The sequence below is a fragment of the Gallinula chloropus genome (assembly GCF_964237585.1).
Source record: "Gallinula chloropus genome assembly, chromosome: 2".
Lineage (NCBI taxonomy): Eukaryota > Metazoa > Chordata > Aves > Gruiformes > Rallidae > Gallinula > Gallinula chloropus.
In genome coordinates this window covers 137209497-137228973 of record NC_140086.1, presented here as the reverse complement: position 1 = coordinate 137228973, position 19477 = coordinate 137209497, and the positions used below count along the sequence as shown (strand labels likewise).

Here is a 19477-nt window from a genome sequence, read left to right as displayed (position 1 = left end):
ATATACTCCTGGGAGGCACTCCAGTACTGTTAGGATGATCCAGATATTTTGTATAGGTTTTGAAGAAGTGGTGATATCAATGATATCTGAGCTTTATATAATAAATACATAAAAAAGAAACTTAAATCAGACACATGAAATACAGGGCGCTCCCCTTGCCCCCCCACTTAAGTGACCTGCAGCTTGAGGATTAGATTCTGTCATCTCTCTCACGTTATCCATCTCTAAAATCTTATCAATTTATAGCTTGTGGTTAGTTCTCTTTGAATGTTAGAAACCTTTTAAAACTAACCTGATAGGTCCTGCAGTTTATCTCTGAAGCTAGCTGGGAAATATACAGGAGATAAAATCCTGCGACTAGTAAGACCAGTCAATGTGTGGAGAAAAACAGAGTCATGAAGATTCAGAATTATGCTAAGTTCATCCCCAGCCATATGCAAAGCCACATATGGAGCCTTGCATTTTACTGCAGCCAAAGAGTAAAAGGTTAGAGAAACCAAAGCTTGTATTGAGGAAACTCACCAAGAATACCCAGAGTTCTTGTATTCATAGGGTCACAGAACAGTTTGGGTTGAAAGGGACCTCAAAGATCACCTAGTTCCAAGACCCCTGATATAAGCAAGGACACCCTCCACTGGACCAGGTTGCCCAAAGTCCCATCCAACCTGGCCTTGAACACCAGCGGGGAGGGGGCAGCCACAGCTTCTCTGGGCAACCTGTGCCAGGGCCTCATCAACCCCCACAGGGAAGAATTTCTTCCTAATATCTGACCTAAGTCTAGCCTTTTTTTGTTTAAATCCACCACTTCTATCACTACCTTCCCTTGTACACAGCCCCTCTTCAGCTTTCCTTTTAGGTAATGGAAGGCTGCTCTAAGGTCTCCCCAGAGCTTTCTCTCCTTCAGGCTGAACAAACCCAACTCTCTCAGCCTGTCTTCATAGGAGAGGTGCTCCAGCACTTCCACAAGATCAAAATGTTGTCAGGCATGCAGTTGATGGTGTTAAAAGCATCTACTCTTCGTAAGAAGGGCGGGATTCCTGAGTCAGATCCTGAGGAGATATAAATCAGCACTGGTTGCATCATTTGGGATCATCTCCCATCACTGTACAGTTATAACATGCTCACTAGTGCTTATTAAGGGAAAATCTAAGGCACTTTAAAAGATCTATTTTACAATGTAGTTTGAAGTGATACATACAGTCAGTTCTGAGGAACTCATTAAAAAGGGGTGATAGTTGGTGGGAGATGTGGAGGAGCTTTGCTGGAGTGACCTGCTAGTATGCAGTATTTAAATTCCTTCTAATCCTAGCTGGAATATCATGTGTTTCTTACTTATTTCCAGCGAGTTTTGCCAGCAGCTTGTTTGCTTCAGCCGTGGCTCTTCCACAGAACTATCCTTGTGGGAATTAAAAAGCCTGCAGTAAATTTAAGAGGCTAAGGGGGCATGAGAGAACAGATGATGGGCAGGTGATGTTTCAGTGCCGCTACTCCTGGTGCTGGAAGAGTGGGCGATGGTGGAGCTTTGCTTATATGCTGCTTTATAGGGACACTATAATTCTGCTGTAACAGTTCATTTTGTAGAAGGGCCATTGTGGAAGAACATTAGTGAGAAGATTGAATGGTAATAGATTGTAAGGGATGTGTAGCTGAGCAGTTGTAGGTACATATCTTACACCCTGTCAGCCTCAAAATAAACAGGCTAGAGATGCACTGACCTGTTGCGTGGCAACCAGGAGGAAGCACAGAAACAAATCTGGATGCTGTGATTTGCAAACCCTTACAGAACAAAGTACAAGACCTTTCTTTGCCCATCTTCTAGAAATGTTCAGAAACTACAGGATAAAAATGGTGTATTCCCTGAAATGTAACACTTAACGGCCATATTTATTTATAGATAAATACACAGATGCAGTGTAAAAAAGCCTGACTGTTTTGCCTCAGGGTTATGTAGAAAAAAACAACTTAGTCTCTCCAATTATACTTAGAATTTCCCTGAATTCATTGCAGAGGAGATTCCTTAAAATACTGCAAATGCTAAGTTTTTGCAGCTTCAAGTATTTGCCCATTGTTGTGATCTGGTGTACACTGATATGTCTGTTTAGCAAAAATATTTATGTTATTCGACTGAAGTCAAGTACAAATTCTGATGCATGATGAAAAGAGGTAGTCATATGTTTACTTAAAAATTGCTCTCAAGATGATTCTGGCTCCTCTTGCCCATTTGAAGAGTGTTTCAATCATCATTTTCAAAGGAATACCATGGGTTAGTGTGTGTTTCTGCTGGGGTAGCAGTTCTCACTGGTTTCTTGCAGATCAAAGATGTTTATCTGACTTGTACAGTTCCATACTTTGCATGCAGACTTCACACTTGTGAAAGTCATAGGTGTATCACATGGGAATTTTTTCTGTTGTAAAAATGTGTAATATTCCTAAGCATAGGAAATGTGTTAGATTGTACACACCAGAGACAAATATGGTACACAATAGAAATGAATCCGTTTTTGCGTGAAAAACCTCCACATGTAATAGTTTCAATAGCAACAGTACTCCCACCCACAAACCCATTCTTTAAAACCAAATATCACTGAGTAATGTATTTTATTGTGCAACTTCCTCTGCCTTTCAAACTAAAAGACATTTAGCAGTTTTGGACTCAAGGGTAACTGGCTCTTTTTGAAGACTTATGAATAATACATGTACGGCATCTACAAGTACTACATGCCGCCTGTTTATTTTTAGAAAAGTATATTAATGAATCAATTATTTATAATTAGTTATATAGGATGACTAATGCCATATGTAACAGTATTTAATGGAACTCCTTTGGTAATTACAATGGAAGATAATAATGAAAAGGACAACATGAGAAGACACAAGACAGGAAAGGCTTTGAGGGTCCTGAAGTGGTGAATATAGACCTACGCAAGTAAAAAATTCCCCAAACACCAAAAAACAATGAAATCTGTAGGCTTTTTAATCTCCTACCCAATTTGGAAACTTAGATTTCCTTTTTAGATGATGTGGGTAATAACATGCAGCCAAGATGCTAATTAGGAGATATAAAGAACAGGCATTTAGAGGAAGGAGGTATTTATTATATGTTACTTACAAAAAATGTGCATTGTCATAATTTTCTTTGTCTTTATTTTTATTTTATTCATTATACATTGGACCCTTCATGCTTATTTTTTCTTATCTTTAGTCCAAGCTATATACATGCGTTGCCACTCTGTACCTCTGTAACTCTGTGGTTTTATTACTCTGGCAAGTACCAGTTTATTAGGTCTTCAGTTGTAGTAAACCTTTTTTTAGATGCTTGTGGCTGCTTCTGCTGTAAAAAGCTCATATAAATGGTTTAGAAGAAACTTCTGCTCAAATATTGTGATACTGATAATCTATAAGGATGTTGTAACTTATTATAAAAACTGTAATGCATCTGCTGTCTTGTACCTATAAAAGTACTTGCATAATCCACTTGAGGGTAAAACACTCTTGTTTGCATCTTCCATGCTTACGTGCTTACTGCTGCCACTAGTGACATGGTCATGAGATCATCTCATGTGTGATAAGCTCAGTGGAGTAGTTCTATCTATGTTCTGTACAGCAGAGAAGTTTGTGCAAACATGTTATTATTTTAAAATGAATGTAAATGGTCTTTCAAAGATCTTGTTTCATATGTTGAGGAGGTAAAAGGAAGCATACTAAGGACAGGATTCCTCTCACCCACTCAGAGACATTTGCAATGGAGATTTTAAGAACTTAACTGACCATCCAGGGCCCTTTAACATCATTGGAGAGGAACCAGTGGCTTTGGGGTATGCTTAATCTTAGCTGGTTTTAGACATCTGCTTTAGGAAATGTGGAATCAAATCCTAGGATACCCAGGGTCTTTTAACTTTATATGCTTTGATGGTTAGGATGCCTCCACATCTACATCTGTGGCATCCAGATTTAGTGAGAAAAGCCCAGGAGATGATGAAGCCCCAGAACACAGTCTTCAGAAGCCTTGGCACTGTGTTAACATATGCCCAGGTGGCTGCCATTCTGTTGGGTCCGGTGACCCTTTGATTTGTAAGTGAAATTGGCTGGTATTTCCAAGCCCAAGAGAGGAATTTGGGGCATATTTAATTCATATGGGGAAAACAGGCATCTTTAACTATATCAATCTGTTTCATTACAAAAGGAGCAGACTCCTTTCTCCAGTAGCTGACAGGGAGGAGAATTCCCTCAGAGTATGGGGAGTGCAGGCAAGAGATCTTTGTATGAGGTGGTTCACATCTGTGTGATCTGCTACATCTCAAGAACCTGTCTTAGCACTTGGGTGTAAGCTGTTCTGGAGTGGGAGGACTCTGAGAGTAAACTGGGCAAAACACAATAGAATTTGACCAAAGATGATGCACCTTCCTTGAACAGGGAAGCTGTAGAGTGCTGCCCTGTTGTGAGAACTATTTCTATGTTTAATGCAGTGTGTTTGTTCCTATGTGTTCCTTCTCCCAGATAGGTGATTTAATTATGTCACTGTGTTCCTTGCTGTTCCCCTCTGACCAATGCCTTCTACCAAGCTGGGGAAGATTAGGTCATACATAAGCCCATGGGCTGTGGTTCTGCACCATGGAGAATGTTAAAAGTAAATATTTTTCACTGTTTGCCTCTCTCTCTCTCTCTCTCTCTCAGTGTGGCATGCCTTTTGGCACTCAGAATGGCAAATATTAGAAATCTGTTTCCAGTACTGACTAGAGAGTGTTAACTCTGTGGTTAATGCCAAGGAGAATGACAAGTGAGCTCTCCTCATTGCTCACTGATATCTGAGACAGCAGGTTACGTACCCTTGGTGTTCATTTTGTGCTGAAATTGTAAATAATGAGTTTGAAGGTCGGTAAGCTCTTTGAGGGGGTTAAGGCATGACTATATTATGTGGGGTATGAAAATAACAAGATTATTTTCTTTCTGTAGCTCAACTGTGGCAATGTTCTTTGAAGGAAATTTAATACATCATCTTTGTTGTATGTGAGATCTGTTTTGTTAAAAATAGGGCAAAGTTATAATAGGATTTGATCACCCTAACTGGAGCATTGTACAGAAAGGGCCAGGCACTAAGCCGGTGATGCTCAAATCGGGAAAAAGCTCGTTAGCTTCCCTGACAGTAAGGGAACGAATTTTTAGAAAGCCCTTCATTGATATCTGACAAACAGCTTGAAAGGGATGCCAAGCCCTCAGGGTTTCTGTCATGAGCCTTAAAATGCATTTGCATATTTTTTGCATAGAAACAGGAGCTCACTCTCTGTTCCCCAACTGCAGAACTAAAAGGATGCAAAAACTCTATCTAGTCCGAAGCGCTCTGAGGGGAAACTTTATAATCAGAATTCAAATGTGTGCAACAGATTAGGAAAATGACTTAAAATGGGATTTCAGCCATATCTGAGAGAGACCCACAAATCCTGAGCAGATTGGTAGGCACAATACTACCTGCAGTGCCATTAAAAAAGCTGCTTTTCTTTTGTGGGCATCTCTCATATACAAAATAGCTTGCTGACGTCAACTGATCACACAGATTAATGTTGTTTGAGGTGCTACTGCTTAGTTTTCTTGATATCAGATGCCATTTTTGAGATAGCTTTGATTTCTCTTTCTCCAATTGAAAATGGTATTGTCATGAATAGGGCCATAATGATGGAGAAGTAAATAAATGATGGTCCTCTGCATACAGCCAGTGCAACCAGTGGTCCAGTTTGTTAGCAATTGTGTTAGCTGTACCATTTACTGTGAGTTGTTGTGGATTGAAGTTGTGGCATCTTGGGAAGACTACCGGGATGAAGTAAGATCTTGTAGAGAGAAAATCAGAAGGGCTAAAACCCAACTAGAACTCAGATTGGCCGATTCTGTGAAAGATAATAAAAAGTCTTTCTACAGATACATCAACAGCAAAAGAAGGGCCAAGGACAATCCTCAGCCCTTACTGAATGCAGGGGGAACATTAGTGACAAAGGATAAGGACAAGGCTGAGGGAATGGGGGTTGTTTAGCCTGGAGAAGAGGAGGCTGAGGGGAGACCTTATCACCGCCTATGATTACCTGAAAGGAGGTTGTAGAGAGATGTGTTGGTCTCTTCACCCAAGCAACAGGTGATAAGACAAGGGGGAATGGACTCAAGCTGTATCAGGGCAGGTTCAGATTAGACATTAGGAAAAAATTCTTCACCGAAAGGGTTACTGGGCATTGGAACAGGCTGCCCAGGGAGGTGGTTGAGTCACCAGCCCTGGATGTATTTAAAAGATGGGTACATGAGGTGCTCAGGGATATGGTTTAGTAGAGGACAGGAACAGTTGGACTTGATGATCTCAAAGGTCTTTTCCTAGTGATTGTGTGATTCTGTGAGCTGGAAGTCCCAGGACGTTGAGAGGACTACAGGGTACATTGCCAGGATGGGCAGCTCTGCTGAAGGAAGTGCAGGATCTGTGATGGTGTGAGCTGGACTGGTTTAACTCCTGCTGGCACTCTTCAGCTGGTAGTTTGACTGGGCAATATTAGCACCTGTGCTGTGCTCCACACACCAATACAGGTGTTCTGGCCACTCTGGCATCCCTCATGCTGCAGTTTTCATTGAATGGCTTCCTCTGATGATTCCACATTTTATTCTTTTGTTTCATTAAAGGGAAATGCTTGCAAAGACAACAGAACATTTGGGGATGGGATTGCATTTAATTTGCAGGTGGCATTTTGTTGGCAATGCCCTCCATATCATGGGCTAACTACGCTTTTATCATTTTGAGGAGGAAGCTGATGACAGCAGAGGAATTTATGGTCAAGAAAGTACTATATGATTTTTAGCATACAGATTTAGTCTCTACCCACCCAGGCAGTATTATGGGTGGAGTTCTCATTACTGTTAATGGAGAATTGCTATTTAAATTTTCCATGCATGAAGCAAACAATAGGCTTCTTATGCATATACATAGCATTGCCATTGATCTGATTGATTCTGGGTTGCAGAAGTGGATGCGGTCAGTGATGTGTGGATTAATAGGAAAGGCATAGTTAGCTCTTCATCAATGTCTGTATCAGTCAAGGCTGGTTTTGAAATAAAGTGCTAAAAAGAAATCAGTATTGATACAGTTAGGTGACAGCTCATAATGATGATGATGTTAGAAAATAAATTATCTGTGACTTACGTTACAGATTAGTTCGACACTGGTGGGGTTTAAAAACTGTAGAAAAAGATTGGTATCCTGTTATCTTTTAGAGATCTGGCTCTTTTTCTATACAATGATATCTTGTTACCCTTTACTTTCAAGGCTCCTGTAACAGTACCTCAGGTTGAGAGAGATTCAGAACACAAAGAATGCGTGGCTGCACATCACTGTCCTACAGAGAACTCTGCTCAAGACTAAATGGCAGGAGGGTTTTTTTAGTAGCTAAGATGAAATGCTTTTGCCAAGCTTGTTTGGCTGGAGTGAAGTCAGGAATATTAGGCGCATCTCCTGCCTCTTGGAAAGATGATTTGAGTTATGAGACTGCTGGTGGAGCAATGATCTGCTTTGTTAAAGAGAAGCTTGGGTTTTCCAGGGTGCCTGGTTTTGTTCCTTGTCTGCAGCTTTTTGGGAAAATGGCCCTGCTTTCCCTGGTGCTCCCTGGGGGTGGAGGTGAATTTGTGAAGGATACTGAGACAGAGCTGGTGGTCTGCATGGGGCTGTACCAGTGGAGTGGGAGGGGACCCTGCAATGGCAGCTGTTCATGCAGGAGCAAAAGCTATCTTGTTCCCAGTTTTTGTGATCACAGTTGTTATTTGTCTCAGAGGTATGGGGCAGTTTGGGGCAGATCTAGTGCTTAAAACTGCAATCCCTTTGTGGACCTGGGTCCTACAGTCTGCCAGAGCTGCTGAAATAAAAGCCGTGAAACAAATACCCTGCTTGCTACAAGGTCAGTGTGGCCCAAGGGCTGACATTTACATAGAAAAATATTTGTAGCCATTTTAGAAGCAGCGTTTTTTATGTAATTAAGTATCTTTTTTCAGTAATTGGGAGAAGCACTTGATTTTGTTTTGACCTTGCTTTCCGTAATTTTGTTTCCGGCAGAGTCAAAATGTCAGACAAAAGCGATTTAAAAGCAGAACTTGAGCGCAAAAAGCAGCGTCTGGCTCAGATAAGAGAAGAAAAGAAACGGAAGGAGGAAGAAAGAAAGAAGAAAGAGGTAAATATGCAAAAGTGCCTTCGTGTTTGCAGAAGGGGCTTGCTGAGGTTTTGACATCCCTGTACTGCGTACACCCCAAGGTATCTGTCATGTGGAATGAGATCCTCAAACCCACAGCAGTCTCACCTTAAAATCAGAATGCTTATTTCTAATCAAGAAAGTTGGGGTGAGGGAATTGCTTTTAAAACCGATGCACTGTCAGATGACAACAGTTTAGACAACATGATGTATATGTGTGTGTAGAAAGAAAAATTGATTTGCCACAATGCTTTTTCCTGGGCTTGCCTTCAATGGAAAGGGAGTGGAGAGTGGGGAAAGACAAAAAGAGGGCTTACATTTTTTTCAAGCCATTACAACCTAAATATGTATTTTTGTACTCTGAAGACTAGTTTGATTACTAGCTAAGGTAACAGATTTACAATTATTATTCTCCAGTAAAGTAAAACATAATTGCAATTGCATTTTCATCTTCTGGCATGGGTGCATCTTTCAGTTTTGTGAAAGTTTGATTGACATATTAGTTTATTTGTCCTTGACAATATGCATTAGGTTTTTCATTAAGGGATTTGTACTTCTTTTTATTCAGTCACTTAGTGGAATAGAGGTGAGAATTGACAGGGAGTGGATATTAATTTTCATGCAAAGTCAGAGAAGCATTAAGTGATTATGTTTCCTTTCCTTCAAATGTCAACACTTACCATAGTTTAAAGCACCTGTTATCCTTTACTAATAACTGGTTTCCTTTTAAACTGACACTTTATATTGTACATGAATTTCATGGAATTACTGTGGAAATGTGATGTGATCCAAGAAATCAGCATTCCAGTTTTGGCTGTCTTTTTAATCTTTTAAATCTCTTTTTTTCATTTGAACTGTTTTTGTGCAATTACCGGTACCCCCACTCCCCACCCTCAGTGAGGCTTCTGGAATCCTAGGGGAGTCCTCTGTCAGCAGAACTTTAAATGTTAACGTTTTCAGTGTTCATTACTGGCCTGTTAATGAATTAGAGGGAAGGGAGCCAAGCTAGTGGCTCGAAGAAGCTATTAAGGCCTTTCCTTTGTCCACTGCCTTGAATTTTATGCCTTGTAGAGATCTCAGGGTGGTTGGAAGTTTTCATTGGCGCCAGGAGCAAAATACAGCTCCAGACACTTGACCATACAAATTATGCTGTGGTGCCTAACAGTGGTATCATCAGTGGGGTGCACTGGTATGCCTGGCAGCCTCCAGGAGTAAAGTCTAATGTTCACTGAGGTGCTTAGCCATGTAAGTTGGTGCAGAAGAGTTGTCTACAACCCTGTGCACTCTGAGATACTTCAAGTTAGCTCATGGAAGAGCTGAGCATGGGAATAGGCCAATTTGTAGTTGTCTGTAAAAGCAGTGCTCTTCTGCATACTGGCCATGTCCCAGCTGGGGAAGATGGGGGTACTTCTGAACTTCAAGGTTTTCTGTTGTGCCTGCATCAACACTGGGCTGAGGCACTGTGCAAGACTCCTGCACTCCACACTCTAGTTTCAGCAGAAAGGAAAACTCTGTGTGGAGTTTAAATAAGATTAGTTGGTTTAGAAGCAACCTTAGGATCCAAAGGATAGAGGCAGATGCCACCATACATTCTCTGTAAGAACTCTGCTGAGACAGCTGTATTTAAGGCATGATGAAATGATAGACATTGCCACTTGCCTTTTGTTTCAGTTGCACTGCTGATTACTGCACTAGACTACAAAAGTGGGACATGGATTCAATTCCCTCATCTGCTTGGGAGAAGGATTTCAAGCCTGTTTTTTTCAAGGGAGCTCTCTAACTAGGCTTGGGTATCAGTGTTTTCCTTTCACCTTCTTAAATTAAAGGATGATGAGCCAAATGTAAAGGGTTGTAGCTAACACAGATGTTCCTCCTCCTGTTTCTAGGTCCCAGTAGACCAGAGGGGAAGGAAGCTAATGTGTGGGAGCTCAAAGTAGATATAGACACCTAAGAAAAGAGGGAAGGGTCTTTTGGACCATTAGTTTTGGCTGTTAGTGCCCAGGACTGCCAAAATCCTGGTTTAGACATGTTAGTGCTTTCCTTTGCTCCTGTTAGATGACGACTTTATCAGAAAGTATTTATATTGCAAACAAGTGCTCAGGACCAAATGAAGGCCCTTAAGTTACATCACTCAAGTCCAATGGAATTTTGTTTCTTGGCCCTTCAGTAAATAGGAAGGGCCATTTTTATTTAGGGTAATGATATCTGTTATTCTATGGAGCACTTGTATAGTAGCTGAATAAGCTGCATCTGATGAGTGAGAGGCAGAAGATGCCCATCAATGTACTGTATAAAATGCTAAGATTTTCCCCATGCATTCAGGGAGAAGTATTGTTACTGATACACAGGGTATAAATTAACTCAGTTATAAATGATCTGAATGTATTTAAGTGCATTTCAAAGTGTACCTAAGCAGTGGGGCATATAAATACTTTCCACATGCTTACTTGCTAGAGCTGATTATATGTGGATGAAACTTTTCTGGTTTGTTTTGTTTTAACTCAGGCTGATCTTCAGCAGAAGAAGGAGCCAGCTCAGGAAGATTCTGACCTAGACCGCAAAAGAAGAGAGACAGAAGCTCTGTTACAGAGCATTGGTATATCCCCAGAACCACCCCTAGGTATTTAAGAGAAGCACACTGTAAAGCATTCAGCTCTGCCACAGTGAATGCGTTCTTTCTATTAAAGCATGCTTGGCTTTTTTGATTTTTGGCTGTATTAGTGAAGTGAACTCTTCTGTTTGAATGCCTGCCATACCATTCACATATACCAGCTCATGGCATTTTGAGTACTTGTCATTGCCAAAGACATCTGTTTCATTTCTTCAGGAAATTTTTGTAAACGTAATGCAGGTTGGTTTTGCAGACCAGCAGTGATTTCTTTTCTGATGGCCTGTGCCAGTCTCACAACAGATGACCCACAAAATAATATTATAAATGCTGTACTACATTAGCCCCAAGTTTTGTTTCAAAATATTAAGCATTTCTAAGGAAGGAGGAGCATAGTTGTGTGGGAACTCCCATTTGTTTTCTTTTAAAATCAAGCAAAACTAGAGAGGGGAAAGAGAGAAGAAACCAGAGAAGACAAATCACATCTAACAGGAAGCTTATAATCATTATTACAGATTTTAGATCTAGCTTCATATGCATGACCTCTTTTTTGGTATTTATGTTTCAGTCTAGAATCTGAAGTCCTCAGTTTAAAAATACACATGGCAAAGTTTATAGCATCTGAATTTTGGTTATCTTGATTAAGTTCTGTCTCACTTACTAGGTGGCCCTAAAGTAAGAAATTAATTACCTTCCCTTCCTTTCCCTTCTCTTAAATCCAGAATCACTGTTATCATTATTTTAGCTAAAATACTGGCTCCTCTAGAGATTCCAAGCCGTGTCTTTAGATTCATTAGGGCTGAATCTAGGATTTCAGCCCTAGATATTCTTGCCTGTAGTATTTAGACAAACTCCAAATTTAACAATGTGTTGAAACCTTGATTTAGGAAAGCACCTTGACAGATGCTTGGGTGCATATGCGAGTAGATCATGACATTCTAAATTGGGATTTAAATTCACAACTCGCATCAAACAACATTTGTAGAGAAAAGTTATTATTTTTACAATTTATAATATAGTGACCGATGCTTTTAAATACCACTTTTGAGAACAATTGTCTGACAAGTAATGGTTAGGTTATTTATATGTATCATAAAATAGGTTTTGTAAATTACATAGTGCTATGAAATCAGAAATTTTTAATATTCTAGCATTTATAATACTAATTTTTATCTAAAAATGAGGATGTGTGTCCTTTCCATGTTATCACCTAAGCCCTCGTGTTTCAAATCCTAAATTCTTAGTTATTTTTTGTTTGATACTATTGAAAGAACATGAAAATTTACATCTAAGATGATTTGCTTTAGTTAAGCAGTAGTATTTTGCCCTCTCTCGTTCCCTGTATCCACACTCACAGTCAGTATGCAGAGGAGGCACTAATTCTGCCTTCACACGCACATACGATACCCAGATCCCCCTGTGAATATAGAATCCACAAACAGCCCCGACATACCTGTAACCTGCCAGAGGGCTGTCACGAAAATGAGTTCACTTTTCGTGCTCCAGTCATTTCTGTGACAATCTCTAGTGAGAATCTGCATGAAATGTTTGACCACATGGAAAATCCAAATCTCTTGACAGGTCTGTCATTATACATAATAAAGCATAACAAAATAGTTTAAAGTTTTACTCCGTTAAATCTATAAAAGGAAATGCACATGATTTAAACCAAATGGGTGACTTTGCTCTTGCATTAAAACCCCTTTTTGCATTTTATTCAATGTGGCTGCTTTGAGGAATACTTGCATTAAATCTTGACTGGAGCCATCTCTGCATTTTAAATATTTTTGAGAAACCATTTAAAAAGAAATCAGGATATTTTTACTTTTGTATTTATGATTTCCTTGCTGAAGAGCTTTAACTTGGGCTGACCTTGAGCTATGAACTTCCTTTCCTGTTTCAGGAAACAAAACTGCCTTTGCATGAACTGTGCTTCAAAAGCCCTGGCACGCCAAAGAGAAAATCATTTCTAGATCTTGGGCAAATAGCATCTAAACCAAGGAAAAAATTTCCTTGAGTGTTGAAATCATGTCCCACACAAAATGGAACATTAATATGACCTAAATTACTTAAGAAAACATGATCGCTGAGCGAACTAGTATATATTCTCACCATCTTTGGGAAATGATTTTAGCTTAGCTGGATTTCCTTATTTAGCTTTTTTTTTTATGTCATTCACACTGCAGCCTTGGACCATATCTAATGGACACTGGCTTTTGATTTAAATTCAAAATATAAAAAATATGCTTGTTCTATTGCCTACTTGACTTTACCAGAAGAGTTCACTTAGTTTTTTGACAAGACAAGCCCCTGATATATCTTCATACTTTAAAAAATCTTCTGCAATTCAACTTTAAGCTATACCCAAGAAAACAAGTGCTATTTTATTTCCACAGATATTTCTTCCATTGATTAGCTGTAGATTCCTGTTGGGCTTTCAGTCCTGTCTAAATTCATGTCAGTTTTAACACTTCCAAAAGACTTAAAATTCACTTGACTCTCTTCCTTTTCTTTTTCTTTCCTTCCTTATTTGCTTTCACCATTTCAAACTCTCCTACTCATCCATCCACTATCATTTTGGTCCATCGGTTTTGATTTGTCTGACACTGCTCTTCATCAGTGCAGTCGCTGCATGTGTTAACATGGGATACCTGTTATTTTCATTATTTAGTCCCAACCCCTATGTCTCCCTCTTCGAAATCAGTGAGCACACCCAGTGATGCAGGCAGCCAGGACTCGGGAGACCTGGGACCCATAGGCAGGTAAGACACAGAGCTGGTAGCATTGAATAAATGTGGGGTTTTTCCCCACTTTGCTTTCACTTTGCCATTTTTTACCTTTGTTTCTGTAAATGCCAACGTGCTGTATCTAACGTGTGCTTCTGTTTCTGCATTTTCCACCCTGTGTTACCATCCACTAAGACCGGTCTCAGACGGGAGGTAAATGTATGCATGTGGCAAGCAGATCTTAGGCTATGATCCTGATCCCCAGACTTTAGATTGGAAGCCAGAGCTGAGTGCTGTGCTTCTAAAATGGTCCATAATAAGCTGTGAATTCTGTGTGGATATGTGATAAAATCCAGTGGTAGAATCTGTTACATGAGTTATCCTTGTTCACGTACCCAGTCCCCTCTGAAGTCCTCCCAGGTGTAACGCCAGGCTGTCCCCCAGGGTCTTTGGCTGCTCATCGCAGCGTGTGACATTGAGAGGAAGAATCAGGCTGAAACACCCCGGGACCCACTGGCAGCTCTGCCATAGAAACTGTGGATATTGGAGAGTGGTGGTGGGGTGTGTGTAGGGGGTGGGCAGAAGAACAACCTTCTTGTCTTTGTATGGCTGAAATAGGAAACAAAGTGGCAATCCCGAAATAATTCCTGCTCTGGAGTAGAAAAGAAAGGAGGATGCTGCTGGCAGAGGAACGTATGTTCGAGTAAGAAGAGTTCCAAGCAACTATGTGGTGTGTTTTGAGAATTGTGAAGCACGGGTCCTAATAGCTCTTTTTTTGTCAAACTAATTCAACATCTGAGCTGTCAGCTCATCTGAATCTGTGAGCCAAGGCTGTGTTAATGGCTTGAAAACATAGTGATCGCTCGCTGCAGTTAAACGTTGTCAGGAGTAGGCACCATAACCCTGCAGGCATCAACGCTGTCACTGATTTCACACCACACCAGCCTTCCATTTAGAAAAATCACACTTCTCTAGGATGACATTACATCACATTCCTCTTCAGCCAGACGCAGGCACTGTCCATTGAGGTGTGGAGGTTGCACAGCCGCTGCTGAAATCTTGAAGAAATGGAGGCTGTTAAATAGGAAAGCCCTAGTTTTCAGAACCACAGAAAATAGCATAACACTGCATTAATCAGTAAGTTCTTGAGCAAATCAAAGTACTTTGAGCAGAACAGAATTGGTTTCTAAACAAAGCATAGCTTGCTGTTCATGATAAAGTCATTTCCCACAGTCTTCCATACAGATATGACAATGTTGTCTGGAGACCTCTAAATTCCTGTTTTCCTTCTTAACCTTAATGGTATCACTTGTTTGATGTCGAGATAGTGAAATGCCCAAGGAAGAATTTGTTTTACTGTGATTTAGGCTAGCACTTCAGATCTATGTCAGCAACAAGTGATGAAAGCACATGACCACGTGCCCTCACAGAGGAGAGCAGAGTATGTTCTCCTCTTCAAAGCTGATGATATACTGCATCTTGTACTTTCATTTGTGATCCATTTTCTGGCTTCTTGTGGCCATACTATGAGTTGAGTGGGAATCCCCAGACTTTGTTTGAGGTCCACCAGCTTGCTTACCATCCTCTGGTATTGAAAGAGCTGTGGTGTATGCCAGGAAGGCCACTTGTAGGTGTTTGCCTGGAGTGATTGGCTTGTGGTAATGGCAATTTGAAGATCTCTGGTCCTCAGGGAATCTCTGTAATCTGTGGATAGTTCTGAGTGACAATAGGTTTGCCATTGGGTGCAGGTAGATGCGCTTGATTTGTAGTTATGTAGGTGCGTACACTTAAGCATGCATGTGTGATGAGTCACAACTGCAGAGCAAAATGTTGGTAGACCTGGCATCACAGCAGGTAAGAAGCATGAAATGAGCTTTACTGTTTCCTCTCTGAGAGCTGCCTAGACCATATTTCTGATTTATTTTGGCTACTGCGTATATGAATGCCTATTTTTATGAGCACGGTTACTCTGCTTCATTTTAATGTCTACTTCCACTTCGCTCTCTGTGGTAGAGAGTACTTTTGCTGGATCCCTGCTCGCTCCTGTAGCATCTTCCCCCTTTAACCATTCAGCTGCAAATGTGCTGTACAACAGTAGACTGAGCTCAGGCATTAGAGGAGAGCAGATTAGGGCCAAAGCTGCTAATGCCCCGGTCTCTGAGATCACGGTTCGTCTGTTGTTGCTGCTAACACCACTGCAGAAATAGGGAGCTCATGCAGGCTGGCAGAAATCCTGTGTACAGTCTGATTGCTCATTGCTGAAGTGCTCTCCAGAGGAAGATATGGATATTTAAAAAAAGCAAAAGCTCTGAAGTCATAGCTTTAGCTTCACTACGGGAAGGAGGCCCTGTTGAAAGCCTTGAAGAGTGCAAGAGATCTTTGTACAGTCCTATTTGAGGCAGCTGCTTCTGGTGCAGAGCTAGGTTGGGTTCATACTTCTGTGAGTTGTTGACACTTCTGGAAGTTGTCAGACTTAGAGAAGCCAGGTTTCTGCCGTCTACTTTTTGGGAAGAACAGTTGACAAGTTGGAGAATTTGGACATTGTTAAATAATTGTTATCCTGGAATCACAGGTCTCATTCAGTGTTACTTTGCAAAATGAAAAATAACTGGTAACTTCCTCATCAAGTGTCATAGGGGAGCAAATGGGGAGTAAAAGGGCTCCAGCAGGCCATGTGTAAGAGCAGCAAGTTGTTTGGAATTGGTGTCGGGCAAATATAAAATCAGAAAAGCTTTGTAGAATTTTAATGATGAGACAAATTAATCACTAATAAACTTATCTAAATCCTCTATCACTGGACATTACTCATTTGGGATGATGTGCCTGCCTGACAGGCAGATAATTTGTCAAAACCGAATCATTCAGAAAAGCCATACAGCTTTTTGCGTTGCACAGGAAGCAAAGCTGCGTGGTCGCAGTGCATACAATCTGTAGACTAGTGTGCTGCTACCTGGTCCATTCTCTCCACCACAGTAGTTAGAGAGCAACGCTGTCCAGTCCCTCATGCCATTAACCTTATTTGGAGGAGCTGTGGAGTGGACTGTGTAATAGCACTAAATTAATTACAGACCCACTTCTGTCCTGTGCAGACCAGGTTCCTATGGGGTTTTTTGCTCCTTGATCTTTAGTACCACGTTGCTATCTGTCAGAACCTTTTCACTAGGGACAGCACTATGTTTCAGGAGTGTTCCAGCTTCTCCCTGAGCCATGGCAGTGACTGTAAGAAAGAGCAGATGTTAGATGAGTAACAGTGCTGGAAACTACGGACAGTTTTCTTTGAATGCTTTCAGGTCTTTTTTCTGGTCTTGAGGCTCAGTTCTGTGTAGGCAGAGGTGTGTTTTAAGTTGATTCTGGAAGATTTTACCATAGCTGTGGGAGTAAGGAATAGGTTTGGTATGTGCTGTTCTTAGTTATCAGGCTGCTCTGAACAATTCAGTAGAGCCCTGGTGTTAGCCAGCAAGCAACTTGCCTGCCTCTGCATTGCTTTGCACACCCCACTTCACTTTTCTGATTGCTGTGGTTGCTTGTGCTACACAGATAGGACAGGAAAATTACATCGCAGCCTGAACAAATACCTGTCTCTGGGTAGATGGGTTGTTGGTTCATGGGGCTTTCTGCAACGACGTATTCAGACATGACTCACTTTCCACAAGACAATATTGCAGAATCCCATGAAGATTTTCCTTGGAATAGAGTATACTTTGCTCTTTCAGGATAAGTATTCTGTTTGTTTAGTATTTTGTAAGCATTTTTTTGATGCCCAGTGTCCTGTTGTAGATGGTCAGCTTATACAGGCATAACTAAAATGTAGATTTCAGCTACCAAGATTTGACTCAATGTTGTGAAAAAAGGGGCTGAGGTAAAAGCATTTGCCAAGGACTCCTGTGCTGTAGCATTGTGTGAAACACAAATTTGCCTCTTTGGGGCTATTAATATGGAGCTTCTTCATGAAAACTATATGCATCTCAGCCTTTCCTGGCAGATACTCTGAATTTTTCTACCTAAGTGTGCCGGAGAAGATAGTACAACTATAGTTGTACTTGTTATAGTACAACTGTCATGAAACAGCACCCATGGAGAGGTGTGTTTTACTACTCAGCATACCTTAGACATTCCTAAATCTCATCTCAGTGCTCACAGCCGTGACCTGCATGTTTGTGACTTGTGGGAGAGCACACGAGGACAAACTTAGTACAGTGCTTCCGAGCCAGGCAGTGCAATACCAGGTCTTGTGGACTGAGCCAGCACTCTGGAAGAGCCCCAGCGCCCAGTCACAGGTAGAGCCGGAGCACTAGAGTTGGCCTGTGCTTTGCATGCTGGCTCAATGTAAGATAAGCAGAAATGTATCTATCTGTGGTGGAAGGATGTGCTCCTGTGGCTAGGTAGCTTTCATGTGCTAGTACTATCTTGCATTGGTAGGTATTGTTTTATCTGCAGGGTGTCCATGTGTTCACCCTGTCATACTGGCCTCTTGGAGGAGTTGCATTTGTGGACCAAGGTGTGATTTGTCTGCATGGCCCATTTTCCCCCTATATCCTGCACTAGTTGGGTATGTTCCCAGCTAGCTTTATTACCCTACAATGGTAGGTTTGCACAGTAGCATCCCATTTACTGTTGAGCTGGGTAGTGTGTGCATGTGTGCAGTGGGGGGCCACGCATGCACCTCTTCCCTGTGTGCATTTTGTACAGGAACACGAGAATCCCATGAGGCTGTGTATAAGGTTTCCCACCTTCCATCTGCTCAGTAAACTGCACCAGGCTCAGCTGTCGTGGGTGTGTAAAGGTTAATGGTTACTGTTCTTTCTGCAACAGCTTCATCTGTGCTGTTCTACTTTCTACTTTCTAACCTGCATGTATTGATGCCCATACATTCGGATACCTGATTGTTTTATGGGGTCCTGTAAAGACAAAGATGATAGGAGGCATTCTTCATCTTCTGATAGCTTCTTTCATAAAACAGTTACTTCAATGAGGTGTTTCACCGGTGGTAAAATCATACAAGGTGGATTATTTTATACTACTCTCACAGTCTGTTGTTTTAGCTGAGTTTGTCTGGCTACAGCTACTCATTCTATAATTGTTCTTACTTGGATTAGGGCATTACACGATACTTAGCTTAAATGGTTCTTATCTGAATTATGTTGTGGTTCCATTGAAATTGCAGTTTTTGAGATGTGTTTGATGAACCAAAATTGGTTCTCTTCCTTCAGTGTGCGATGCTTACTTGCAGTAAAGCAGGGTTAGTCTTTATTTAGATGAAGCTGTAAATATTTAATGAAAGTTCCAGTGAGAATGAGTTTGAGCATAGCATTAGATAGCAAAGAAAAAATAAAAAAGGGAAATCAGATTTGTTAATGAGGTTTTATAGCTGTGTTATGCCATTTTTGTAGCAGTAATACACCGTAGCAGTTAGACCACTGATTGCCACAAGATCCTGATTGCCTCATCATACCTACACATTTTTATTTCTAGATAAAATACAGTACATGAGCAATCCTAGAAAGAGGAGAGCTGTCTGTAATGCTGTGAGACTTCTCTGAGAAGCAATATCAGCTTTGGCTTTGGCTGTTGGCATAGTTTCTTGTCTATTGTGTCAGTCCATCTTGCTCTTACTGTGACCTCTGACTGTGTTCCCAGTTGTACACCAGAGAACTTAGTAACAGCTGTTACATTAGGTTCGATGTCCTTAATGGAAGAGTCAAGGGCATGTCTTTTTCTCTCTCTTTTGAAGTTTGCTGACACTATTAATCTGCATTCATGTATGTGATGCAATTCTGAGTTGCTTCCATCTACCATAGCCATTTTGAGCCATTTATATGAAAGAATATATAAAGTATAAAAAAAAATACATTTGGATATGCTTTCTTTCACTGTGTTGATGTTCAGTCTCAGTTTATATTGGCCTGATATAATTCCAGTCCTTTTTCTCCTCAGCACAT

At 40.9% G+C, this 19477-nt stretch overlaps 1 protein-coding gene across 1 annotated transcript in view; it reads left to right on the top strand.

The window, feature by feature from the left end:
• DYNC1I1 (dynein cytoplasmic 1 intermediate chain 1) overlaps positions 1-19477 on the top strand; it is a gene marked incomplete at its 3' end in the record, with an annotated part of 189441 nt that overhangs the window by 8812 nt on the left and 161152 nt on the right. The window contains exons 2-4 of the mRNA XM_084260489.1: positions 8072-8186; positions 10710-10824; positions 13484-13574. Of these exons, the coding sequence (XP_084116615.1) occupies positions 8079-8186; positions 10710-10824; positions 13484-13574 (314 nt within the window). The 5' untranslated portion in view covers positions 8072-8078. The remainder of the gene's footprint in view (positions 1-8071; positions 8187-10709; positions 10825-13483; positions 13575-19477) is intronic.